Source organism: Eutrigla gurnardus, assembly GCF_963514095.1.
Source record: "Eutrigla gurnardus genome assembly, chromosome: 6".
In the NCBI taxonomy this organism is placed as follows: Eukaryota; Metazoa; Chordata; class Actinopteri; order Perciformes; family Triglidae; genus Eutrigla; species Eutrigla gurnardus.
In genome coordinates, this window is record NC_139920.1 from 29,948,635 (window position 1) to 29,976,206 (window position 27,572).

A 27,572-nucleotide genomic window follows, 5' to 3' on the forward strand; every position below is an offset into this window, starting at 1 on the left:
TTTTTTTTTAAATATTCATTTTATATATATCCAGCAGTTGTATTGATATACAAAACATCTAATAATAGTTTTAAATATAACATTTTAAATGTCGAGACAAACCTTAAAAGTTACAATTGAGATTATATTTTTGGTTTAGGTTTTGTTTCTTGTAATAACAGCCAAATTATTTAACAGCCTTGGCTACGAGATACTGTTGTTGTTTTCTAAGGAAAAGCGGACACACCAACCAAAGTATTAAAATGATGTCAGCGGGCACGTTGGAGCCCCACCCCCTCCCTCCCCTCGGCCAGCTTCCCTGAGCACACAGGGAAAGTGAGCGTCAAGAAGAAGGCGGGGCCAACTCGGATCTACAGCCGCTCGATGGCTGCCGCCGCTGCCAGTCAGGCGCGCGCGCTTCCCCATTGGCCGCGCTCTTTCGCATTTATCGTGCCATCTCGTCAAGCTGCTGCTGTGTAATCGCAGGTAACTTTCTTACGATAGCCTTCCGCTGGACGACCTAGTGCTCGTAGCGCTCTCGCGTTTTAAGCCTCACACGCACAGCACACCAAAACCGAGCTTCGCCGTTAGACGTTCCCCGCCGTCGTGTCCGCCGGAAGACGTTAAAGCTGTATTTTTCCCCCTCTCTCCGCGAAAACACCCCGTCTCTCAAAGGCGTTTGAAATCGGACACCGCTGGCATTGAGGCCCTCACTTTTTTTTTATGCGGAGGGATACGTTGTTGCGTCTGACAATGTGGACGGAGGTGGTGAAGATGTCTACGAGAAGAATGAAATCATCTCAGTTGTAACAACAAAAAAGGGAAGACGCGAGATTAGTTACTAGAATAGATTTGTTTGCGCCGGAGACTTGTAGCGTTGAAGCAAACACGTGGGCGCCGTGTTGAGAAGCGGCTTTACCGGGACAAAAAGGGAAGACATCCACGGCTGCTCCAATGCGTTTCATGCACTGAGGTCGAAATTCTCTTGAAGTTTTATGTTTTTCCCCCTCGCGAGTCTCCGCTTTTTCTTTTTACTGTTGGATATCAGACACTTGGAGAGGAGAGGTAAAAAACACCATAAGACCTTCTTTCACTTCATGTTTCGGGGGAAGTGCATGAATTCGATGGGTTTCACTTGACAACCTATTTTGACGCCTGCAATTTTCGAAAAGTTTCTGGGAATGTGTGGTTAAAGCGGGGAGGGGGGTGTAAGTTTTTTTTTTGTGTGTATTTTTTTTGTCTGGTTTTGAGGTGGCGAGCCAAGTGTGTGATGGTCTCCGCATCGACCACGGAGAGGAGGAAATTACTCCTTTGTTCTGCAAAAAAAAAAAAAAAAAAAAAAAAAAAAAAAGACCCCACTAACGTTAAGTGTTAGTCCTAACGAGCTTCATTTTGTTGTTTTTTTTCTTGTTTCGTGTTTCATCGTGTGTCTCCGCCACAAGCTGCAGCCACAGTGCGGGAATATGAAACGTTAACGTTGTGTAATGTTGCTGAGCAAATTCTCTTAAAAGCTAAACTTTTATGTTGTTGGGGCCTTTACGTGTATTTGTCCATACGAGCCAGAAACTTTCCATTAACACAGAAAAACACAACCCTTTTTTGTGGCTAGCCCTTTAAACATTCCTTTATGGAAGTGTCTGGCCACCAGCTAGACTTTTTTTATTTTATTGCACATTTGGCAGGAAATTCCTCATGCTCCCACCCCCACCGTCTCCTCCGCTGAACTCCCCTCATCATGCAACTCAACCTTCTTACTACGTGAAAGAAACACAGCAAGCTCACTATTTGATGCCTGAAGTTTGGAGCTCCTACAGGGAGGGGAGGGAGGTCACGACCCGTTGCACTTGGCTCTAAAAAAAACAAACAAAACAACACAATTTGTTGTTGTCTCTAGGAAGCACAAGTGGAGATGATGAGGTTTTTCAGGATGTCAAACATGCCAGATATAAAGCGGTGGATGGGTAGTTGTCAGCGTGGATGTGGCCTCTGATCAGATAATACACATCCCTGCATCCTGACGGTGTTTACGGCCGTTGTTGGGAACTATTTGACCCCTCAGATTAGTTGTTTATTTATAATCTTCATCTGGCATTCACTGACTCCTTATTCTCTTGGATAGAACCGTTGAATCAACAGTTGAATCTCTTCCAGAAACGCGTGTAGTCACTTACTTTGCCTCGTTTTTTTTGTTAATCATCCACATCTGACAGGACAGATAACAGCCACACACAAAAATGTGCTTTTAAATTCATTTATTACACATTTGCGGGACAGAAGGAGCCACTATTGCATTTCACAAAAAAACAAAACGGGCACATGGCTGCAAGTCGTGTTAAGAATTTATTTGAAACATAAGTTGGGTGTTTTTTTTTTCCGTGTGAAGCATCTGTTTAGCTCAGTGGCTTGTTTTCTCCGGGACTGCCGGCTCTTTTGTGGGGGAATGACCTGCCTTCTCTCTGCCTTGTGTGGGGGTGACAAAGACCCCCTAATCTGCTCGCTTCAAATATTGATCCAGCAGTAGCCGAAGATGCCATTTTGTTACATTAAGCCCCTCAGTCTGCTCCGTTCAACTCGCTGGGTAAATGTGATTTGCATTGTTTATTATTTCTGTGTGTGTGTGTGTGTGTGTGTGTGTGTGTGTGTGAGATTTATTTTGTCCTCGTCTCTAAAGTTTTGGGGGAAAGCGATGAAAGCCATGTTCCCCCGGCCTTATTTCCACTTGGGACGATGTGTTGTTGTGCGTTCACTTCCCTTTCCTCGTCTCACGGTTTGAATTAGTTCTGCTCGCCTGAGTTCACCAGACGAGAACCGCACTGTTTGTCTCCCCCGACTTGTGTTATTTTCATAATTCATGACATTTAATACTTTTTGTCTTGCTCTCAAGACGTTCCCAATTTGTATTTTATTTATTTATTCTTTCTCAACGTGAATATTCTGAGCTTTTGCGTTTTTTAAAGCTTGCATCTCCTCCAAAAACATCCATCCCTTTTGTTGTTGTTGTTGTTTTATGCATCAGGTTCCGTTAGTTCTGTCTTACAAAGAGGCTGTAAAAGCACACCACCTGTTGGTGTCCAAGTGCCTCTATTCCTCCACTCTCTCCCCTTACCACTCGTTCCCTGTAAGGCTCGCAGGACCGCCGCTCGGCATCAGAGCGGCCTCGGGCTTGCGTTGGAATGCAAAACGCAGGGTAAATCCAGTATTCATGCTCACTGTGTCATTTGACAAGGTTCTTTCTGGGTTGACATATGGTAATTTGGTAATGACGTGTTTGCATACAGTCATTAGCTCTGCCTTTCACCCCTATTTCCTTGGGCTAACAATAGTCCCAATTATGTCTGTAATTGTAAATGTATTACATTCTCTTTTATGTAGCGATGATCGACATATGGCTGTTATTTGCTGGGGTTTGCGTAAAAATGAAAGGCTATTTTTTTAAAAGTCATTACTTGGTAGTGATTTGACTGAGGGCAGAGTCTTCATTTCATGGATCCTTCTGCTGCTTCGATTGGGAAGGCAGCGTCTCTCTGAAATGAGAAAAATTAGCATTTTTAAGTAGATCCAGCTAAAGTGTGTAGTGTTAAGTAGCCTAATGTCTTCTGTTTTCCCTCTTCGGTCCATAGTGAGTGAGGTGGTAATTTCAGCTGTATGTTTTGGCCAGCTGAGACCCCAATAGACAATTGCTTTGATTCTTGATTGGTTTTCCACATCTTTTGCCTCTCACCTGGATGTTCATTTTAATATTATATTATCACAAACAGAAATATGGTGCGTTGCAATAAGAAGAAAGGTGTCTTTTTTTTCAGAATGAAAAATTCAGACATAGGCCCAGCTTTGTTATCTTATGGGAGACTAACAATTTGACAATATGAATCATCTCAAGGGTTGTGATACAGCAAAGCGAGAGTAGTTTGAATCATTCATTACCATCACCCTCTTGTTTTTGAAGAGCTAAATGTAAATTCTCTTTGTGCTTGCTAGTGCCATTAAAATCCTGTATCTGCAAATTTCTCTCATAGGGTTTATTAGAGACTGAAGGGTATGAACGAACAGCAGCAAAGAATGGCTGCAGTGGGAACTGACAAGGAACTCAACGACCTCCTGGATTTCAGTGCGGTAAGCGAGTGGGAGAGCAGTCTGGGTGGTTCTGGGTGGCAGTGGTAGGTGGGTGGCATGGGAGAGAGAGCTGAAGAGAGCGATACAGGTCTGGGTCTGAGCAGAGGAGAGCTGGAGGTCTGAACTAGAGGGGTGGGGGGGTGAGCAGGAAAATCAGTGGGAAGCTTAATTTCTCAATATCTGCAACATAAAATTGGACATTTTTCTTTCTTTCTTTTTCTTTTTTCAACAATAGGGTTTTGTCAGCCCAAGATATTTCCATCCTTCATTCTTGGCATGCAAAGGTAGTGCTGATTACATCAAAGCATGGCAAGTAAAATACTGCCTCAGGGTGACTGGTAAAAATGAATTCAGGTTTTAATATATATATGTATTTTATTCAAATATGTAGGTGATGCAGAGATACAGCAACAAGGAAGTGGATCCTCAAAACAAGCTGGTATCCACTGTAAAAATGTTAATACTGAGTAATATGGTTTTGTTAACAGAATCTGGCGGGGCAGGAATATTGTTCTATATGAATTGGGTTGAGCAGACAGCTTCTGCATTTCTTTTTGTCATATTTTCAGTCTTTTAGGAAGACATTTTCACAGGGATGTTTTCAGAGGAACCCTCCAGACATTAGCTACAAAGTGGATGGAGGGATTCTGCTCAGCTTTTATTTACCAGCGTTTCATTTTGTTCTGAAGCCTTCGTCGAGCTTTACGCTGACATGTAAACGTCTCACAGGCCCAATGGAGCTGTGTTACTTTGTTTTTCTTCTTCTCCTAAATAAATTGAATAGCTGGTAAGGATAAATCACCAGCTCTGGATAATTACAATATATGGGACACAACAGGTAATTCAAAAGAGAAGCTCCTAATGAATATTTGTCAGCAGACGTTAACGTCCCATCAGATTTCTCTTGACAAAGTACAGTTGATTAATATTGAAGTGTTTTTATCATTGCAAGACTCGTTGACATTTTATGAAGCATAACACCAGGGAACGGTAGGACTAGCTTTATTTTTTGTTTTATTTATTTATTTTTTATGGCATTGTTGTGCATGAATTTTGTTGGTGGAGCTTCATTATAATGACTTGCATGTTTCAATCAGATGCTTTTTGTCATTTTCCTTTTCCTTTGCCACACCATCGGTATTTAAAGGAAAGCTTGCCCCGTGAGAGAAACCCCCCCCCCCCCCCCCTTGTTGTGAAGAGGGCTTTGTGGGAGGTTCTCATTAGACAGTTGGGTTTATGTTAGAGAAAGCTCAGATTGATCAGCTGCCAATTTGTATCAGCAGATGTTCCGTTTAAATATGACATTGATAATTGGGTGAGAAACTGTCAAAAATTGCACAAACAAACGTCCAACTCTTTGTTTATTTGCTGACTAGCCACAGAAATGCATGCATTGGATGCGGAATAAAGAAAAGCTAACATGTTTTAGATATCTGCGACCAGACTGAAACAAAGATGGTGTCCAAATGGGTTGTAGACCTACCCAACATGGGTGAGAAAAAAGAGAGAAATCATATGAGGTAGGAGCAGATTGTGTTTTGTTGGCCTACTTTAGAAGCTTTGGTTTGTAGAGTAGAGTTTGGCCACGTCATCCACACAGCAGACATTTAGACCACATCACAGCCTCATGGTAAAGCCCACAGTGTGTTCGGAAAGTTAAAGTTGATACTGCAGGCTCAACTTTTATATGAAAACATGTCTGAAGGCTTTTATTTCAGAAGTGCTGTATATTTGTTTGGCTAAATGTTATTTGTGATATAAAATTTAAAGATTTCTGTTGTTTTTTTAACCTAAATGTGGCATTTTGTAACTTAAGGAAGCATGTTTATAACTTGACAGTTTGTTTTTTTTATTAGCATGTTTTCACTGTTATGCTAGAAGTCGTCTTATAAATGGTGGAATCGTGGGTTTTCAAATCAGTTTATACCTCCACAAAAGTGAACTGCCTGCAAGGAAAGAACTGAACGACATGCTGTGGTTTTATTAGTGGAAATAGGAGGTGTGAAGTGTGCCATCCTCTGCTTTTGATAGTTACGGTATCTTTCCTCCTTTTGTCTTCTAGATGTTCGCGCCTCCAGTAGCCAATGGGAAGAACAGGACAATGACGCTCGCCAGCAGTCAGTTTGGGGGATCGGGTAAGCTCTGAGGCAGTAACACCGCCGGTTTTTGTTTTTCTATCATGTTATTAATGATAATTCACGTCTTTCTCTAAGTTAATTTAACGGGCCTGACTGTGGTTACATGCATGTTTAGGAAAAGCAACAATATACAAATTAAGTGTTTAAATCTTTGATCTTTTTTAGTCACATTAAATGCAAAAATGTTCACCCAGCTGAACAAAAAAGTATTTTCTCATGCAACTGTTATGCTGTTATATCTAGCAAGCAGAAGGTTTCAGTTTGAATAGCAGCAGTTTTGAGATCACTAAGTACAATAGAGGTGGATTATATTTGTGGTGAGCAAAGCTTTAAAGAACATAGAAAATAAAAGAATCTAGGAATGTGGTTATGATTATTTTTGTTTGTTCTATTGATTAGTGTTGGTAATCTCAGATGAAATTCACATTTAGCTCCAGTTTGCTCTATGCCTATTGATGCGAGTGTCTCTTTATTCTTATCTTAATAGAACAATCATCCCTTTAGACTACAGCACTTGTGAAGGATTGAAACTGCAGATTTATTAATATCCACACATTTCATTTCAACATCTGTCTGCTTTTCTTCCCCCGTTGCTTTAAATAGTCTTTGTTTCACTGTTTTAAAGTGTCAAGTAGCTGCAGCTAACCCCCTCGAGCACCTTGAGTTAGCTTTTCTCTCTTCCTGAATCTTATTAGTAAGTCGTGTTACTTTCGTTCCTCTGTCACCCTTCCAACCCGGCGTGTGAAATCGAGTCACACTCCCCAGTGTTCCCCAGAGTGAGAACTTGGCCACTGAGGAACAAAGGCAGAGAAGGAGGCTTATGGACTTGAAACGACTCCCCCACCCTGAAGTGTAAAACACTCCTCCCCCAACACGGCACAGGGCTCTTACCCCCACTGATCTGCAGGAAATGGCCCGAGTCCGAGACAATGTCCCTCACCCCTTGCTCGCAGCCTCTTAAACTGGCCCAGCATGCAGCGAGTGGCCGGAGTGGAAGAGAGAGCTTGTTGAATAGAGGGATCAGCCCGTGGAAGGCAGGATTCTGTTTGTTTCTATTACAGCAGGCAATTACTCAGCAGCCAGGAGTTAATTCCTCGCCCCCTCCTCATGTCCCAAAGTGTGGCCCTCGGTCATCGACACCTATTTTAATGCCGTACTTCAAGCTGTCCCATTTAACTTTGGGAGATCAGCTAGGTGCCGTCTAATAGCACATGGGGGTCAAAATATGAACATCTGCAAAATCAAGAGCTCCTCGTACATCTGTTCTGTGATTGTGTGTGAAATTCAGTGTGCTTATTAGTCTTATTACTCCAAAATATGATACGGTTGTGGGCCGGGAGTGGTATTTATTCTAGAAATGATGACCATTAAAGAACAATGTCCATCTATGACGTCACTGAGGCGGCTTGTATATTCAGGGACCCAGCAGCGCGGGAACGGCAGCGAGCAGCCTAGTGGCCCACCAGACCACCTCTATTCATCAACACAAAAGTGCTCAGAGGGGTGCTAATTGCATTAGGCGTCCTTCTCCCTTCCTCAGTGGCCAGTTTGTTTGTGTGTGTGTGTGTGGGTGCGCGTGTGTGTGTGTGTGGGGAAGGGTGTGTCGGGGAGAGGATAGAGGAGAGGATTGGCAAGAAGTGTGGGATGTTTGAGAAGTAGGGGAGGCAGAGTGTGATAGTGTGTGGTGGGAGCTGGCCAAGCCCACAAGCCTTCAGGCAGGCGTCCCCTCTGTCACCTCTGCAGCTGCTGGCAACGTCTCCAACCCCCTACACACACACACACACACACACACACACACACACACACACACACACACACACACACACACACACACACACACACACACACACACACACACACACACACGGGACGCGACAGGCTCGCTTCCCTGAGATCACAACAAACAACATTGTGAATTCACACACATGTGGTCTCTGTTGGTTAGCTTAGTCTAGCTCTGTTTGACTTGTACGCTCTCAGTAGTGTACCTGCGCACACACACACACACACACACACACACACACACACGCCTCCCTGTATTGTGTCACGCATTTCACCGTGCATGGGTGGGTTGTGTCTAAGCCAAAAAAAAAAGGAGGAAATCTCAGGGGAGAGTGGCTTCCTTCTTCAACTAAATGAGATGTTTTCAGAGCCTGCAGTCATGAGAAGGCTTTGTGGCAGAAAATAAATATCTTTCATTCACACTCGCCACGCCGAAGCCTGGAAGGACGTGGAGACGTCCAGAGAACCTGTTGTTTTCATGCCAACCTCTGTGTGCATAGGTGGCATTTCCAAGCTTTAATCTTATTTCCTCAGTTTGATCGGCGTGTCGAGTTGACTGTTAAATCTTCATCGCTTCACTTCTGAGCTTTATGTAGCTAATGATGCATCGTTTGAATGTGACATAGATTTAGGTGTTGGATTTGTGAGCCAGCGTGAGATCTAGAACTCTATTGCTGTCTTCAATTAATCACAGATGTCATACTGAAAAGACTCATTGGCATTAATGGTCATAGCCATTTGGAGTTTGTACAGCATCCTTTATTTTGCATAAAATCATGTGGAACTGTCGGTGCAGATGGAGTTCGTTTTAGCTGATCAATATGGCCAAAATATCACAATATAGGTAATATTATGTCTCCATAATGATGTAGCTGGTCGGTCTATCTATATCCACGAACACTTTTTCACTTCCTTTGTTATTTGTATTGTATTATACATTTATGTTGTTCCTGATTTAAAGAATTGAAGCATCAGAAGCTCCTGCCTGCAGAGTAAGCTGTCACAGTACATACGGAGCCGTTAGCACTGCTATGCAAGCATCACATTCACTTTTGAATGTCATAATAACATGCAGCAAATGAAAAGTTATCTACATGAGCTGAGAACTGCTTGTTTTTTCTATGGTACGTGTTGGATATCGGCGTCACTGCAGGAATAAAAAGCTCTGAGAGTAAAATACATGATGAAGAAAGGTTGGTCAGATATCTGCTCGTCCCTTTTTTACATTTAATTCAGAATGCAAAGAAGTGATCACCGCAATATTTTAGGTCACAGGCAAAGGGTTGGTTTAAAACAAAATACTAAAAATATTTTTACTGGCCAAAGTAATTGATGTAGGAGTACATCTCTGACCTACTTTAAATGGGACAGAACATATCTTGTTTTTACAGTTAGACTTTAAATCCTGCACACAAGAGCCGTATACCCGGGATATAAATATTATCTTAAAACTTGTGGCCAGTTGACCGCAATTGCTTATTTGTTTTAGCATGCAAAGCATGGTGGGAACTGAACGGTCCATGATTTTTATCAGCTGGGTCGTCTGCGGCGGCTGTCAAACGTGTGTTGGATATTACATGTCACCAGAAAGATGGAACAATAAAAGGTCTCTCTCCTGGCATCGCGGGGCTCTTCTAGGCTGGCTGGGCGTCAGTGTCACCTCAGCAGCTCTCCACCTTGTTTTAATTGCCTCAGAGTTAATTACTCTAGCAAGTGTGAAACAATGTTGTCAGACTTCGCCTGCACGGCCGTGCTTTCCTCTGCACCCCCGCTGGCCAAATGGAGGCTTCATCAGCCAATGAGTGTTGTTGGAAATAGCTGTGAAGAATTATAACGTTCCTCTCCTCCTATCTGTCCTTGGCCGGCTCCGGCTTCTCATGCAGGTTATTGTTGATGTGTAATTTTGTGGGTCACTGCTGCGTGTGAACATACTCCGTGGTCTACCAGCAGTTTGGACGAAGCCTTGAAGTGGAGCGGCAACAAGAAAAGGTGTTTGAGTTTGAGCATCTATTCATTGCGAGGACTGGAAGGAGCTCATTGTTGATGTCTCATAAAGACATTTCTCTCCTGGCACCCAAGGTTTTGGCTGAAGTGTCTTCATACAAAGTCTGTCATCTTTATTTAGCAGCGAGCCCCGTCAGCGGCGTCCTGTGCCATTGGACGTGGTGGATGGTGGTGCAGCGCGTCGCCGTGGCCTTTCAGCAGGGCCGATCTGACAGTGAGCGAGGCTGATCTTTGAGGTCCCCTCTCCTCCCTGCTCGCCTGATTCTCCATGCCACTGGCATCGGCTCCATAGATCACGGCTGTCGCAGCGCGTGTAGGTGCTTGCACCGCTCTGTTAGTCTCATCACTCATTCTCAGTCGTCAGCCAGGCTGCTGATCTCGCCCAGACCCCTCTCACGCTGCCATCCCTCTTCTCCCTCCCTCCCTCCCTCCCTCCCGCTCGTCCCCTTGCTTTCTCCTTCCACCCGCTCACTCTCTTTTGCTTTCTCACACACATTTTTTTAATTAGGCAAAAATCAAAGACGAAATATGAATATTCATAAGGAAACCGCATTAATATGCACAATTATGCAAATCAGCATGCAATTAAGGCTTGTGTCTCCAGAGAGCCTGGATAGCATTAGTGCATAAGACAGGGAGAAGGGGATGATGGGGGTATTTTGGAGTTTTCTGCTCCACCAGTCTTTTGGCTGTGGTTTTCCTTTGTGCCACACATCGTTTATTCTTTCTTTACCTAAAACGTTGCGGCTCCTGTTTTTGGCTTTGTGTTATTTGTACGTGTTTTTGTTTATGTTGGTTTAATTTGAGTGGAATTTAAATGTGGGTGAGATGACAAGTTATCCTCTTGGATTACATTAAGGCTGTAAATGGTTAATGTTCTGCTATTCAGTGATTATTATAAACACTAATAGGCACACCGAGCAGCATTTCCTGTGTGTTTTTTTTTTTTTTCAGTAATGGTGTAACACTGCATCTCGACTGTGACAGTGGTGTCTTTGATCAATAGTGATACTCTCTCTCCTTGCTCTGCAAACCCATTGTGGCCACTTAAGAACATCGAATGCTTAGAGTAGGATGTGGTGACAGCTTCCCTTGATATGACTCCAACATCAGGGTATTTCTTCATATCTGTAGGGACACATAAGATAATGATTATTTCCTGTCATGTGGGGATTACTCACGCCGTCCCCAGCATTATTCCAACCAGTTTTTCTTGATTCTTTCATCTCTGCTTCAGCCTGACTGGCTGATCTACCTGTCAGTCTAAACCCTGTGTCTTCTTGCAGCGATAGATGAGCGCAGCGGCTCTGGGTCTTGGGGCTCAGCAGAACAGAACAGCCCCTCGTTCAGCCAAGGACGGGTAAGATCTAAACACACACTCTGATTTTAAGTTTGCAGATCTAACGCATCACCACCAGACGCCATGATATTGTCACACACTCACACACGTTCAGTTAATCACTCTGCCGTACATGAACACACACACACCTACATAAGAGCTTAGTACTTTTTTCATACCGTGTGCCATGTTTGATTTGAAGTGGTAGTTTTATTCTCTACCTAATAACCTTGGCTCAGGATCCTGCGTTGGCAGGCTCTCTGGTTGCCCAGAACCTCTGTGGAAGCCCACCGGTAATTGCAGCTTCACATCCGCTGTAACTGTCTTGGCACAACTCTGTGTAAATACAAGGAACATGGGGTGAAATAGATGCAGCAGGCTTTGATTACCACAAGTTGATAATTAAGAAAGTCGGTTTGAATCCCCCGAGCTGATGCAGATTTGTTTGGCATGGATCCTGTTGGTTAGACAGAAAAGCAGAAGGAGGGTAAATAGCTGAGAAAGCCATATAGGTGTGCTAACAAGATGGGGACGGCCTTGAACCGCGCTTATCATTTTTGGCTTGTGAATATATTTGGTAGCTTGTCTCATATTAGAGCCTGCACAATTTATCTACATTTCTCTGAGCTCTTCTTTTCGGGTTGCTCATGATGTTTTGTGTGCACCATTGTTCCTGCAGGGCTATGGTGAAGGCTCCCACTACAGTGAGCATGAAGGCTTGTCCTCTCCGTTCATCAGTGCAGGCGTTGCAGGTATGTGCCTTTTTTTTTTTTGTGACTGAAAAATATGTTTAGCACTTGAATTAGTGTATAGAGTTACTTCTCAGTAGCGGAGCACACGTTGCCTCTTCACGCAGTTCAATAATCATGTTGATAATGTGCCGATGCGACTGTTGTGCGTACTTTGTTGTGTGTGTGTGCGTGTGTGTGTGTGTTCATTCGTTGAGTGTCGGGGATGTTAGGGCACTGAAGCAGAAACCTTCCCCAGGGTTTTGTCTGGCAGGCGGCTCAATGCAGCTGAGCGTACTGAAAAAGGGGAGGGCATCCCTGGACTTCTTGTACTAAAAAAAAAAAAAAAAGCTCCTTTTCATGTGTTTTTTAGCACACATCATTGCCTTTTTAATGTATGTGTTTATAGCTCATGGTTTCACTTGCATTCACGTTCAAACTTCCCTTTTATCTTGCAGGTAAAAATGAGAGGCCGCCGTACCCTCCTCCCTTTGGAAGCCAGGTATGTCGGCATGTCTCTTCATCATCTCCTCACAAGGTTCATGAAATCGTGTAAAGGAAGCCTTGATTTTTCACTTCTCTTTTCATGTTAAACGCTTTGAATCAACTGTGATCATTTCCTAGAAGAAAAGCTGCCCACGCCCCTGTAAGGAGTTCATAGTAAGAACCTTTCCCCTGTTTTTTCTTTATCCTCCCAGCCTGGTTTCCTTCCCAGCGACATAGCGATGCCCAGCCCAGATGCCATGTCCCCCTCTGGCCTGAAATCTGGCTCCCAGTTTTACCCGTCATACCCAAACAACCCCAGGAGAAGGCCGCCTGATGGAGGTATAGGTAAGCTTACTTCATTAAGACATGTGTTTTCATTCTTCCAACATTCCCCCTGCAGTGTTTTTTTGTTTTTTAAATTTGGTAAACTGGGCCTGCACCTAATTATTCATTTTCTATTCATCGGTTTATTATTAATTGGTCTAAAATATTCATTCATAATTCAATAAAAACATCCCCAGAGTCAAAGGTGATGCTTTGATATTATTCTATGCTGTAAAATGTACATAGCACACACACACCGTACCACACACACACACACACACACACACACCCCACACACACACACACACCGTACCACACACACACACACACACACACCGTACCCCACACACACGCCACAGTGTGTTCAGAGCTTTCTGTTTTTTATTCTGCAGTTGGATTTAAAGCACAAGAATGATTTACACCTGAACTGACAACGTAACACTGGCAAATGTGTGTTGCTATGTCCTTATTTGTTTTTGTTTTTTGTCTCTCTTTCACCTTTTCCGTGTGTGTGTGTGTGTCTCTGTGTGTGTGTGTGTGTGTGTGTGTGTGTGTCTGCATGTAGAAACCCAGCCAAAGAAGATTCGGAAACCCCCTGGCCTGCCGTCCTCGGTGAGTGCTTATTTCTGCTCGCCTTCACAGCTCACAGTCCTTTCTCTCTCTCTTCCTCTCATGCTCTCTCTCACTGTGCACACTTGCCACACACACAGACACACAAGCACATACACACTGCTTTCCCCCACTCTGCTTGAGCAGGTTTGTGACGGACGGGGGCAAAGACCCTCTGCTCAGTCAGACTCTCAGTGAGCTGACAAGTCGGGCAACTCGGGCCCCAATAAACATCATCACTGTGGTTGTCTCCACGCTACACTCAAGTGGTTTCAAGTGGCGTTCAGGGTCTGCTTGTCATGTAGACGAGCAATTTTATAGGATTTTGAGGTACTTTGTCAAGTCTGGTAACTCGCATTCTTGAATTATTGTGTTCTTGTCGTGTAAGAACACAGCGGTCCTGGATTTGGGAAATGAAGGTGTTTTCATGAATGGTTCAAGTAGGTTGAGTCCTGGTGGCAACTCAGTTTGTTACATTAAATTAATACTTAATTAATATTGCCTGTCTTCATGGTGAACTGATGATCAAAAGAGAAGAGTCTTGATGAATAGAAGTAAATTGCGGTCAGGTTTAACATCAAATCCTTTCCATTTGAATTATTTAGTTTCAGTCCTGAATCATGAAGAAGCGTGAGACTGTTTAGGTGGACGTGTTTCTTTAAATGGCAGGTTTTTAGCAAAGCTGCATGTGTTTTAGGGAAATAGTGAGAATACGACTGGATACTTGAGACTTGGATTGTACTGCACAAGTTGTGTGAGTTTGTAAACGGATGTGTTGATTTAGTAACTTTTCGAAAATCACCATGAAGACCATGGAAGAAAAACTTTTCTTAAAGAATTAGAGCTAACACGGGGTGAGTAATTGATATATAAATGATTATTTTGTGGGGGAAGTTTTTCTTGAAGGACGATGTGGAAATAATTTGGGAGGTTGTTTGGCTAACTATCACATATGTAATCTGTTTCCACCAAATTTTCACTCTTAATTTGTCTTTTTTTTTCAGTTACAATACAAAGACACAAATCAAAACGCATCAATAAGTATAAAAGGCACTTGAATGATTAAAAAAATATGCAGATATAAGTGGTATATTGCTAGTTTGGTTGTTACATTCTTAAGAAAAGTAAAGAATAAAAACATTTTACAAGCATCCACATGTTCATGTGGACACTAGTTCTTAATTCAGCTTTTAAATCTTAGGTTATTCATAACTTGTTCTTATTTTAATATGAAAGTTAAAATTAATTTGAGTTTGTGAAGTGTATTTGCCTGTGGATTAAACCGTGTGCTAACAAACCTTGGTCAAAGCACTGTGAAGTGGTAGGGCTTTGATTTACTGTACCAAGTGTCACATTTTGTCAGCGGGCCCAGAATCCCCGGCAGCTGATATGTGGACGACGGCAACCGCACATAGCTGGCAACGCAACTCACTGTAACGTGTTTGAATGCATCCTGAATGAATCTCACTGTGAAGTCTGAAGCGACTTGACAAAGAATTGTATCGGGCAGCAGTTGCACACATCATTCCCATTTATAGATAATTTCCACTGAGTCCTGGTTGCTGATTACAGCCCGTCTATCCATACAGCTTCAGCTGCTGGAGATGATTCAGAGGCCATTTGCTCCGTTTGAATTCCACATAGCATTTTCAACACGACACTAAATCCTTAATATTTTCCTCTGCAGATTTTCCCTTTTTTATGCTCTCGAAGCAACAGATGCATTGCTTTTTGTGAAACGGCAAACATGATATGTGGAGTCAGAAGATCCCTAGTTGCCCGTCGTGTTGCTGTTGCTGTTGCTATTGGAGCCCAGTCTTGCTGCTTGAGCTGCCACTGGACCATCAATATGAAATACTGCCATTGCACAAACATTTCCTGTCGCTCAGTCCTCAAGCTACCTTCGGTCTCGGATGTCAGGAGTGACCTCAAACATAAACTGGATATGGGACCTTTGCATCTCCTCGCACGTTGCCTTGAAGCAGCAACACAAGTGGAGGATAAGGATTAAGACGTTATTTACCAGGTTTTGTAAATATTGGGTTTGAAAGTCTACTATTCCCCGACATTTACAACCAACATGTAAATGAAAATCGACTCATGCCTATGCTGATGTTTTTTCAACGCATGGATGAAGTAAATTCAAAGGATTTATATGGCTGACTTGGTCCAAATCACAGAACCACGGATGCGTAATCTGGCAGGAAATGAAGCCGAGCGTTAACAGTGTTGCGTTCCGACTGTCGTCTTCGTTGGAGCTAAAGTTGCAACAGATGTAGCCGCCGTAGCCGGCTGCGTTGCCTGGGTGGGTTCGCTTCAGAGCAACTAATACTCAGCTTGGAGATCGGTCTGGACCTGGAGAACTTATTCCTTTTCCTGTCCGTTGAAGAAATCCGTTTAGTTTCTTCAAATCGGTGCTTGTCCTCCACCTGTGGGTGTTGTCACGTTGAAGTGGTTGCTGAAACCTCGGCGTGTAGACACACACACACACACACACACACACACACACACACACACACACACACACACACACACACACACTTGTCCGTGGTGACTACATCAGAGGTGTCTGGTCGAAGCCCCCTCTTTTTCACCGCAGTCGTTCCCTGCAGTGTGAACGATGGCCGTGTGTGGTTTTAGTACGAGTGTGTGTGTGTGTGTGTGAGACCCCCCTCCCCCACCTCACCCAGCCCTCTGCCTACGCTTCGCCACATGATGGCCTGGGTGGGCCTCCCCCCTGTGAGTGACCCAGTTGTGAGGCGCGGTGCTTGCGAGGCCTCTTAGCCCCGTGTCTGAGCCCAGATTAATGACTGCCGATGATGATCCTGTGGTCTTTCGTCCCTCCCACACTCCCTCCCTCCCTCCCTGCTTCTCTTCGCCACCCCATCAACACACTCTTCTGTTTTTGTTCGTCAACTTTTGTCACTTAAATTAAAAAGTTGGCATAAATCAGATGGACAGATGATAGTTTCCCCTGAAGGTGTCTGACTTCTGTAACCCACCAATACATGAACACCAGATCCTAACCCTAACCCGTGAACCTCCACCCCCTCCCTCATCTGTAACACTCAAACATGGAGGAACTTCTCTTCTGCCCCCTAGTTGTCCAGTGGAATAATCACAAAACAGCAGTTGAATAAAGCGGTTTGAGGCTGGTTTGATGTTAATCTTCATCTACTCCCCGCCCCTTTGCCACAACCCATGCTTTTCCTAGCGTAGAGACCTTTACACGGTCATAACCTGAATTATATTAAACCCCTATTAGTTGAGGATTTTACCCTAGAAATCCCCTTTCTTCCTGAGAATACAATTATCCAGCAGCACCAGTCATTGTGTAGTTCTCTGTTCCCATCTAGAGCAGCAGGATTCACTCGACATTGTTCCCCGTGAAAGAACAACTCAAAGCCTATTGTTAAATGAAGCCATCTCCGTCATGTTTTCCCCTGAATTAACCGTGATCATTTTAAATCCCCTGTTTCCTTCACACTCCCCTGGCCATATCAAGCTTTGTTTAAGTCATTTAGATTACCTTCTCCTGTCCCCCCTCAACACCCCTTATCTCTCTACCCATTTCATAAATCATCAGGGCCTTCATCCCCCCCTCATTCCTCCCCCCTTGCCCCTTTACCACCCCCTACCCACTGCAATCTCTCTCTTTCTCTCCCTCTCTCCCACTGCCTGGATCCCAGCCCCCATCTCTGCCTCTCCTCGCTCCCTCTCCTCAGCCCAGCTGCCTGTGGAGTTGGATGTGGTCCAGGAACAGGCAGATGGCTCTGTAATTAGAAGTGCATCTCTCCATTCCCTTTCCACTTCTCCCTGTTAAATCAAATTACAGAAAAAATCCCTTCTCTGGATTAGCATTCTTTGCAGCATAGCCTCCATTCTCTTTCTCTCTTCCTCGATTTGCCATGTATTACAGAAGGGGGGGGGGGGGGCTCAGTGCTTCACATGTCCGTCTTCAGTCGGTTTTGGAGCTCAGAGATGTGTGTTTCAGCCATATGTGGGATGACTGGGCCTGTTCAAGGTGCCGGTATGAGACGTCGGAGTCGTCCGTCCCCATGTGTTCTGGAAGCCAGTCCTCTTGTTGATGCCACACAGAATGTGATAGCGCTAGTTTGCAGGGTATTGCTCACTGAATGCATGGTATGTGTGCGAGCTGATACCGAGTGTGTTGCAGGGAGGGGCTGCAGGCTAGGCAGGGCGATGTCACTGGGGTCCCGGGAGCGAGAGGAAGTGCTCACTGTGCACTGGGATTCAAGCCGTCGCTGTGCCCAGCATGGCATGGCCGCTGTGTTCTCCTCTACAGGCAAGGAGCCGGCCTGCCTGCACCGCCGGCAGACTCCCTCTCGCCACCTTGTGGCCACTTGGCGCTAGTGTAATTAAATGATTTCCAAAAGCAAGGGACAGAGTGGATACATGCCTTGTTACTCAATCAGTATATAGTAGTTGTTTTCTAACTGCTCTCCGTTTGTTTTTAGGTGTATGCTTCCACATCTGGGGATGAGTATGCAAGAGACAACGGAGGATATCCTGGTGCTAAGCCTGGAGCCGTCTACCCTGGCTCGTTCTATATGCAAGGTAACCTTCCACCATCATATCACGGGAGTGAATTTGTTCTGTTATCCCATTTTGTGGAGGTGTTTTCATAGTTTCCAACCGTTTGTCTGCTCTCCTCCAGAAGACCCGTGGTCGTCTTCTGGCTACTCTGCCATGCTGGGTAACTCTCCTCACATCGGTCAGCCCGGCTCCTTCTCTGCAATCAACCCACAGGACAGGATGGTGCGTAGAAGCGCTTCATGTCTAATGGCTCATATTGTTGTGCATCTCTGAGGGTGTTTGTGCCTCATGAAGCTACTTGTATCCCCTTTCCAGAAGCGTCAACCCCTGCCTCTGTCCCCACAGAACTATCCTCTGCACGGCAGCGACGTCAACGGCTTCCACTCGGCCCCCACCACCTACAACCACACGCCCGCTATCAACGGAGAAGGCATCATGGGTAAGGAACTTTTAGAGAAACTTAACTTGTCACACAAGTATCTTGGTAGCATCTGTCTTTTCATAAAAACCACATAAACGAGTTATCTGACTCACGTTATTTATTTTGTCTCTGCAGCCAACCGAGGCACCACAGCTGGCAGTTCAGGAGATGAAATTGGGAAGGCTCTTGCCTCAGTGAGTTACTTTCTGTTGGTTGTTTGGGTTTTTTCTAAATTAGTGCCGGGCAATAAAACTATTACAGTAATTATGTTCTATTTCCTCTTAAGTGAAAATGTTGAGTGATCTTGAGGAATGATGACGCTGACAAACATGTTCCGTCGGTGGTTTTATTGGTTAACTCCAAACAAACGAATGTCCGTTGTAAAATATGCAGAAGACGCATCTCAACAAGGAGATCATTGTTGGATTCTGAGATGTGATGGATGTGTTTTGTAATTAGTTTGGCAGATCTATAATTATTGATAATAATAACCTACGTTATTATTTCTTTTATAATGTGCTGTAATTGGTTCTTCTCGTAAACCTTTTATGACGTGTCATTTGACTGTTTTGAGAACGCATTGCTCACCAATTCACTATTACAGTGAAAACAATAATAACATTATGTTGTGTTTTAATTAAATCTTTTAGATTTACCCGTCGGACCACAACAGTAATAACTTCCCCTCGGCTCCATCTACTCCTGGATCTCCTCAGACTATTGCAGGTATGGATGAGTTCTCACATGTAGACCAGATGATTGTCAAATAGTTACGACTTGTATATTAAAAGGCAAGATTTTATGGTTTTTAAGATGTTATGTCAATGCACTTACATGCATTTAATTTCCAATCACAGCTGCAGTGTATAAAACATATAAAGAAAAAATCAACATTTTCATAAACCCGTTATTGAGTCTTTAAAGGTCTTTATTTTACCTGCAATATTTAGGGACTATCTTGCTTTTAAAGTGTGATTCATGTCAACAACAGCTGAGTAAATTGTGCCGATCAGAAGGTTGGCAGACTGAGTTCAGGTGGTTTTTATTCGGACTCCTCATCCAACCGCAGGTTTGGATAATGTCTCAATTTCAGCCTCAAAATACTTAATTCAGTCCAATTGATTTAACTGGTTCTGTTTGATTGCAACCTTGTTTTTTGGCACACAAAAATGAATCTGTTGAAATTGTTGGAGCAGAACTGTTCCTCCTATGTGTTTAATCTTCTTCCGCACTGAAACGTGCCTGCAGCGCCATCTGCTGTCAAGTTAAGTATTACAACTACATACTCCCAATACTTCTCTCTGCAGGAGCTCAGTCTCAGTGGCAAAGACCAACCACACCCAACTATGAAGGGCAACCACACGCACTGGTTTGTGAAACTATTTCTCTGCTACATCAAAGTCAGTTTGAAGTAAGAGCTGCCATGGTCTCATAGCTTTGGTATGCTTCTTTTAGTTAAGTACACTGTAACGTGCACATTATTTCTAAAAGCATACTGTACGTTTTTATAAGCTTTTATTCGCGTCATGTTCATATGAAACGTTTGTCGTGTCTGACATGCAGAGTAAAATGGAGGACCGTTTAGAGGAGGCCATCCACGTGCTGCGTAGCCATGCTGTGGGTCAGGGTTTGGAGGGCGCCCCCGACATCCACAGCCTGCTGTCCTCGGTACACAACGGGGGCCTCGGGGCTCTCTCTCCAGCCTTCCCCAATGCAAGCCTCGCCCTCAGCAACAGACATCCTGCTATGGTGAGTCACCGCGTGTCTTCTGATGGGGAACGACAAACCAACAAAATGTTGGCGTTTCATCTATAATATCCATAATTGTGAAAGGTTTATGCAAGGAGCTTGTTTTGCTGTTGTTGTCGGGGGAAGTTCATGCTCATCCTGTCATTCCTGAACAAACTGTGTTGAGGTTGAAATAAACAAACCATGTGTTGTGTGTAACATGGCTGCCATAAACCGTAACAAATGCAATGCACTTTCTTTTATTGATTACCGTGATTTTATGTTCGATTTATATGTTGGACTACATATTAGCTTTTTGAAGAAATTAATTTTCTGTTCTAATTAGCAAGAAAAATGAGAGAACGATTGCATTATTTAGGAGTTGATTTCCACGAAGAACAAAAAATGTCATACATTGTATCATTTGTGCCATCTGCTGGTAGAAACATGTATAATTATAAGCAATTAGGAGTAAATGTTAAGCGAGTTAAATAACAATAAATAATGTTGGCTAGCAACGTGTGACGTTTTAATAAGCTGCATCAGACGGTCGTAGACATGTCGGGTTTATTTTCTCTGAAGCTGCTTTGAAGGCCCTCATATTGAGTTTGCAGTCGGAATGAATTTGTGATACGTCTGGCCTTTTATGAGGTTCACAGTAAAAGTCTCCACCTTCATCAGCAGGGAGGGAAACACGAGGAGCCCACAGGCCTTCCGCCCAGCAGCACTCTCCTGCATGGTCATCACGCGTCCGGACCCACGCCGCCAGTTGGCCAACCGGAAGGCTTCACCAGTAAGTCCAACTACAGTGAAACTGCACAACATCATGTCTGTGATTCAGTCGAATCATGATTATCTGGGTATTGAAATCAACAATGATTGGTTTTGTGGAAATGTTCACTTTCCACGATCATCTGTTGTGTTACGTCCCATCCTCGGAGAGGTTCACTTTGGAACATCCTAACTCCCATGCGTTTGTCCCCAGGTCTCCCTGGTTTGGCCCGCTCCACGCACTCCTCCAGCAGCTCGGACATCAAACGAGAAGATAAAGAGGACGACGAGAACTCTTCTGTAGCGGACAAATCCGATGACGAAAAGAAGGAGTCCAAGGCAGCACGCAATCGACGGTAAGCTGGTCCTTAAATGGTCTTCTAGTCTTTTTTACTCTGGATTTATGATATAATGGCATAAAAAACAACAAAAATGTAATCCTACCAAGGTGGAGGTTGTCTTGACACGTTTGCCAAGTGTGGAAAATTTGATATTGGAAATATCCCCTGCTAGTTTCCACACGTCGGCTGTTAATTGAGTCAGAAATATGTAACTCAACCTCGTCGTCTCCACTGTCCTGTGTGCCCCACTGAGTGCCCAGACTGTTGGGTATTTAACATGTTGTAATCCTCCTTCCCTTCATGTCACGTTTTCAGAAAGGAGGCGTTGGCCCTCCAGATGCTCTCTAGCCTTACAGAACAGAAAGATAAGTAAGTGTCACAAATAGAGCGTCAATTTCTTGTGCTTTGTGGGCTCCTCCCTGCATTCAAGCACATCTTTATGAAACTGGGGTCTAAAAGCTGACTTTGGATTGGAGGAAGTTAAATTTGATGACATTCGGAACTTTATTATTAATTACTGACTTGTGTTATACATTTATAGTTCTGTATTTATGCTGCAAAGAAGGTTTTTGTGACGACAAAATGTGCAGGAAACTACATCTCATCATGCCTTACCTTCTTAAAGCAGGTTGTTGATGCATGTTTAAACGCAGCAGCACACAATGCATGTACAACATAGTATAGTATGAACATATCCAACTTTTGGGGAATAGATATTTTGATCAGGTGGGCGGTATGCTTGGATTCTTGGGTAATGTAATGTATTTATTCTGCATTGAAGCTCTCACATATCTTACTTACTTTGAGTGCATCCATTGTGTAGAAGGCTCACCTGTGGGTGTACAGTCCCTGCTAATCATGCTAAACTTAGCTGAATGCTAGTTATAAGGTGACATGAACTGAGGTGTTTGACATGTCTTGACATTTCCTTCTAACTGTGGCTTGATTAGCTCATGTCTGTCTGTCAGTAGTCTAGATGAAGACGATGAGGACCTTCCCCCTGAGGTGAAGATGGAGCGGGAGAAGGAGCGGCGGGTGGCTAACAATGCTCGTGAGCGTCTCAGAGTACGGGACATCAACGAGGCGTTCAAGGAGCTTGGGAGGATGTGCCAGCTGCACCTCAGCCACGACAAACCTCAGACCAAACTTCTCATCCTGCACCAAGCCGTCAATGTCATCCTGAATCTAGAACAGCAAGTCAGAGGTCAGTGTGCAAGCGGCACATCACGGATGGGAAGCACAGTTCTGTTTACCTTTTTGTTAAATACACAGAGACGCCTTTTCAGTCTAAAATAATCACTGTTTTCCCTTTCCTCCGTCAGAGCGTAACCTTAACCCCAAGGCAGCGTGTTTAAAACGCCGCGAGGAGGAGAAGGTGTCTGGGGTGGCGGTTGACTCACCCATGCAGCTCTCAGGAGGGCATCCGAGTATGGGAGGAGATGGCCACAATCCAGTTGGCCACATGTAACACCAGGTAGGCCTTGAAGAAGGGATTTATTCAGGCTGTAGGTTATCTATAACCCCCCAGTTAGTTTTAAAGTTATAATCCTTAAGATTTCAGTTCGGTTTGATTTAGTAACAGCAAGAGTGGCTTATTCATACGACTCCAGTAGCCACACAAACGGTAGCAGCACAAATCAAGTTGGTTATGATGATGATGAGGAGTTGGATCTAACGGCTCACTGTGGCTGCTCCTTTTCATTTCTTTACTTCCTGTAATATTTAAAACCGAACCGCTGTTGCAAAATGCCCAAATGGCTGATGTTTTTTATATGCTTTTATATATTAGTATATATTTTAATATATCAGTTAAAGCCACTTGGTTTTCAACACAGAGCGGCTACTGCTGGACGGTTTGACTTCAGGAAAATCTTAAAGATTATAGCTTACAATGAGAATTGTTTCGTAGGAGACGACGGCCTCAGAATAATCCTCAATATATTTATCGATGTCTTTATTATGTAGGAATACTACAACATTGTGTTTGTGGTCTTTCCCTTTTTTGCAGATCTGGTGGTGTTTCCTTGGCTGTCAGAGGATGTGGCCTTAACAGATTTCTTCCACCCATTATTCTCAGTGTGTGCGTGTGTGTGTGTGTGTGTATATGTGGACATGTCTGTGTATTGTCCGTTCAAGTTTCAAGATGCACATTCACACACTCGTACACACATGCATACTGCCAAAACTGACACAGCCTGTTTGTCGCACTCCCAACCATGACTACAAGCTCAAATGTGAAGAACTTTTTTTAGTTTTTGCTTTGTTTTATACATGTAAAAAAAAATCTCTTCTTGGTTTCCACAAGACGATGGAACACCGACGTACTTTTTTGGTCCTGCCACAAATTGGGACTTCACACACTGCCGAGAGGTGCTCTGGTGAAAGAAAGGAGACCTAAACAAACACAAATTGATTCAAGGATTTGTGCCTAATTGTTACATGTTTTCTATTTGACATTTAAGCAAATTGCTTTACATGTGAGGAACATTTATTGTGAGGGATTGCTTATGTGTATGAGCAATTATTTTTAATGTATGTCATTCCCAGCGTGATGGTACAGTCTTACATATGTTATGTAACCAAGCCCATAGTTGAGGTTGAATTGTCAAAAATCCACGGACTTTTCCTCGCTCTTATCAGCAGATTTTTAGGGAACTCGATGGAAAGGTCACGATGGAAAGGTCAAATGTCCTGATAGTTCGAAAGCAGCTTACGGAAGACATGACCCCTGACCTAGAGGCAGTCTCTGACTGAGTTATGAATTATCCAAGTGGTAGAGTCTGTCAACTACAAACCCGTTCTTCCTATTTGTTGACCACAAATTCTAGTGTTACTCCAGTAATCCCTTGTCACATGTTCAGGTTTTTGTACTGCTTTATGTACTAAAGCATACTTAGACGAGGCAAAGCACAGTTTGTATAGGTTTAGGCTGAAAGTTAAGTGTCGACCTGTTGTGTGTTTCAGTCCCTGAAAGTCGTGTATAAAAGCCATTTGAGACGCTCGCTAAGTGATCAGCACCACTTAGTGCTCTTACTTAACTGAAATGGTTTACTGACAATGCCAGCAGACTTAACAGCCCAACTTATTTCCCCCTTAATTGATGTTCTGTAAAAGAAAAAAACAATCTGGGTTCCTTTTTTGATGAAGGGATCTCATCAGTCCGCAGTTGTTTGAAGCAGACAAGCCTTTGTGTGACGGAGGCTTTCTTTTTCCTAAATGAGCATTCCCACTGAATTACAGCCCCTCACCTTCCTCCCCAGTAAGTTTGTTCTCACGTTTCTTACTGAGAGGAGTGTGACGCGACGTGACACGTCATACATTACTCTGATATGTTTCATTTTTCAAAATTAAATATATATAAATATATATATTTTTTGTTAGTCTATACATTGTAGATTTTTTACATAAATGGCAATATTAGTTTGAAGTTTAGAGTGTATTGTAGATGAGCTGAGTAAAAGGGGAATATTTGACATTTAAATGAAATTGTTCAGAAAAAAATTCAAATTTGAACGGAGATGGCAGAGGAAAAGGGTCAACGGATGACAAATGAAAAAGCTTTTGGTGTATCCTTTATTCCAGTTTTAGTTGTAAGGCGTATCATCAGCTTACCCAGATGAATTTTTCTCTTTTCATTTGGGTTACGTGGACAGTTGGTGCCACGGTCCTGTTGAAGTGTTCTGACTTCAGCAGTGAGGCACAGAGGACAATATGGGAAGATTTCTGTCTCTAACAGTAATTATGCAACTGGTTTTTGAATGTAGCTACCATACAAATGTGGATCACCTTCATTTTTCAAACTTGTGTTCCTGGGTTTTTGTCAGTACAGCATACTAGTTTTCATTTCACCTTTTTTTTTTCGAATCTTTGCCCTCAACCAAGTGGCTCTCAGTGTGCGGCTCACTTTTTAAGTAGCCTGCACGTATATTCTGGAGGCAGATGTCCGTATTTGGGTGTAAGGTAATGGATAATATGGAGAACAAAAACAGTGTTATTGTGATGTTATTCCCATGTCATGTTGTGAATGGTTTTTACCAACATGTTATCACAAATGGGAGGTAGAGCATTTTTTTTTGTGTTTAATTTCTACAAAAAGAGATGAAGAAAAAGACCTATACAAATCAATAGTGTGGCCTTTTCATTCTCAAGACTTAAGATGACATGATGGGAGAGTGATACCTTATCAGTGCCTGAACTTGTATTTTCATTTAAGACAGTTTTATTTTGTGAACCATATCATTTCATTTATCATGGAGATTAAAGAGGTACTTGTTCATTCCCCCACCCTCCCTTCTCCTAATGCTTTTTCAATTTTCAGGAAGAAGTTTAAATGGTATAAAGAGATTTTCTTTCAGTGTATCTAGTTAAATAAATAAATGTTACGTAGATCTTGTTTAGTTTTTTCCCTTTTTTTCCTAATTATTCAACTGGATTATATTGTCCAAACTGCTGTTTTAGTTAAGGTCATTGGGTCCAGGTCATGGGTTTTTCTTTCCATCTGCCCTATATTGCTCTATCACTTGACATTACGGGGTTCAAGAGATGCTGCTTTTGGCTCTGATTGTCTGCTTTTGATGCACATCGACATGTTTCAGTGTATGTGTTACTTCAATTTCAATATAGGGAGTGAGTTTTATTTTTCTGTCGTAGCTGGAACCTCGAATGACTTGGAGCCTTTTTAAATTTCTGTATATCAGAGTGCAAACCCTTTGCTGCAGTGGCTTTCAGTATATTTAGTCTCCACTGACTATTTCCACCTCTTCCAGCTCTTTGATGCCATTGACAGTGACTCTTTGCAAGAAGCTATAATCGCTTCTTTCAAAAAGTTGTATTTGAACTTTTTCTTTTTATTATTACAAGATCAATAATTGTACTGAATATTTCCGTTCCAAGGGGGGGAAATCTGACTTGCCGTCATTTAGTATTCTGTGAGCATCGCATTAGCCTTCAAACTACATACTCACATTATTTTTTTTGGGGGGGGGGGGCTTATTTCTTAACACCTTGAATCTTGACATAGACACAGTTGAAATCTGCAGAAGAGCAAGCCGCCCATTTCAGGAGCACATTATGTCAACAGAAAAATTACAATACTATGATGGGAAATGTTAAGTTGACAGGCTTGAACTTGTTTTGGTATAAGTATAAGAAAGCAGTAATAAAACACTTGCTTTCAACAGTTTTGTCATATCTTTGTTGAACTAAAGGGGGAGACTATTGAGTGTTAAATACATTCGCAGGTACAGAGCCTGACATCTTGGGAGTGAGGACACTGTTGACTCCTGCAGGGTCCTCACAATAATCTCACTCAATCTCAATCTCTCTCTCTCTCTTTCCCTCTCTTTTTTTTTATATATATAAATATATATAGTTGAGAACTGTCCTGTATATAACAGTAATGTAGCAATAAATGTGCCATTTTTAATAACAGATTATACCTTTTCCAATGTCTGGCTTTTGAATATTGTATACATAAAAAGGAAAATAAAGGAAAACATTGTAATAAAGGGTTTATTGTAGTTCGGAAAATGAATTTGTTCATATTTGCTATTGTCAACAGACGGCTAGGGAACATTCGTGAGAATGCAACCAAGGCACCACATCAAATACAAGACATGATTAATACGAGTCGAAGACTGGAAGACTAGTTGTAATTACATAGTTTGTCTAAAACGGAACAAACGGAAAAAACAACTGTTGTAAACGGAGACCTTCTTGAAGCGGTGGCCTGAAATGACCCATCGTTGTTGCGCCCGCCCGTTTGTTATTTTGAACAGGCATAAAGACGGGCAGTCCGCGGGGTCCTTAAAGGCCACCATCCATGCCGTCAGCGAGAAAACAACATTGAAACGAGCGAAGCGCTGCTGCGACGAGAAGGTCAGGATGATGCAGAACATACTGAATAAGTTCGTCGGCGCGAAGTACGTCACTATTCTGAGGACGTGGTAAGTTAAACCAACTACAGGTGGCGCTCTGTGACGCAAACGATGCGTGTAGAGCGCTTCCGTCGTGCTCAAAATGCGGATCTTTACGCCCGTGTCCTTCTGGGTGACCCGTTAGCTCACATGCTAACTAGCTTAGCCTGCCTGTTTATTTCCCGTTGATTTAGCTAGCTGGCTAGTTAGCATCATCTAACTCGAACTGAACGTTAAGTTTAGGTTATTGGATGCAAGTAACGTTGACAGCGTTTACTTTCATACTGTGTAGATTTGCATTTCTGGGTATTATGTTAAATATGACGAGTTTTAAATG

The 27,572-nt window shown here is 43.0% G+C and overlaps 1 protein-coding gene across 13 annotated transcripts; it reads left to right on the top strand.

Moving 5' to 3' along the window:
- Window positions 1–459: 459 nt before the first annotated feature.
- Window positions 460–26,834, top strand: tcf3b (transcription factor 3b). Of its 13 annotated transcripts, none has more exons than XM_084011862.1 (21): window positions 460–1,044; window positions 3,996–4,092; window positions 6,155–6,227; window positions 11,303–11,376; window positions 12,035–12,107; window positions 12,542–12,585; window positions 12,782–12,914; window positions 13,459–13,505; window positions 17,981–18,080; window positions 18,181–18,281; window positions 18,405–18,498; window positions 18,616–18,674; window positions 19,131–19,206; window positions 19,788–19,849; window positions 20,044–20,229; window positions 20,890–21,001; window positions 21,194–21,335; window positions 21,636–21,689; window positions 22,271–22,524; window positions 22,643–22,794; window positions 23,329–26,834. In XM_084011862.1, exons 2-20 carry the CDS (start codon window positions 4,018–4,020, stop codon window positions 22,786–22,788), a joined length of 1,905 nt encoding a protein of 634 aa, XP_083867988.1. In that variant the 5' UTR covers window positions 460–1,044; window positions 3,996–4,017; the 3' UTR covers window positions 22,789–22,794; window positions 23,329–26,834. The 13 variants fall into 13 exon arrangements, with proteins under 13 accessions (XP_083867988.1, XP_083867990.1, XP_083867978.1 ...); XM_084011864.1 differs by having other exon boundaries at window positions 20,893–21,001; XM_084011852.1 differs by having other exon boundaries at window positions 461–1,044; window positions 18,375–18,498.
- The last annotated feature ends 738 nt before the right edge of the window (window positions 26,835–27,572 follow it).

What these genes read in the sequence shown, in the direction of transcription:
- tcf3b (XM_084011852.1), top strand. Translation starts at nt 4,018, where the DNA reads ATGAACGAACAGCAGCAAAGAATGGCTGCAGTGGGAACTGACAAGGAA. An exon ending in ACCTCCTGGATTTCAGTGCG is followed by an intron (nt 4,093 to 6,154) that starts GTAAGCGAGTGG and finishes TTTGTCTTCTAG; the next exon opens with ATGTTCGCGCCTCCAGTAGC. An exon ending in CATCAGTGCAGGCGTTGCAG is followed by an intron (nt 12,108 to 12,541) that starts GTATGTGCCTTT and finishes TTTATCTTGCAG; the next exon opens with GTAAAAATGAGAGGCCGCCG.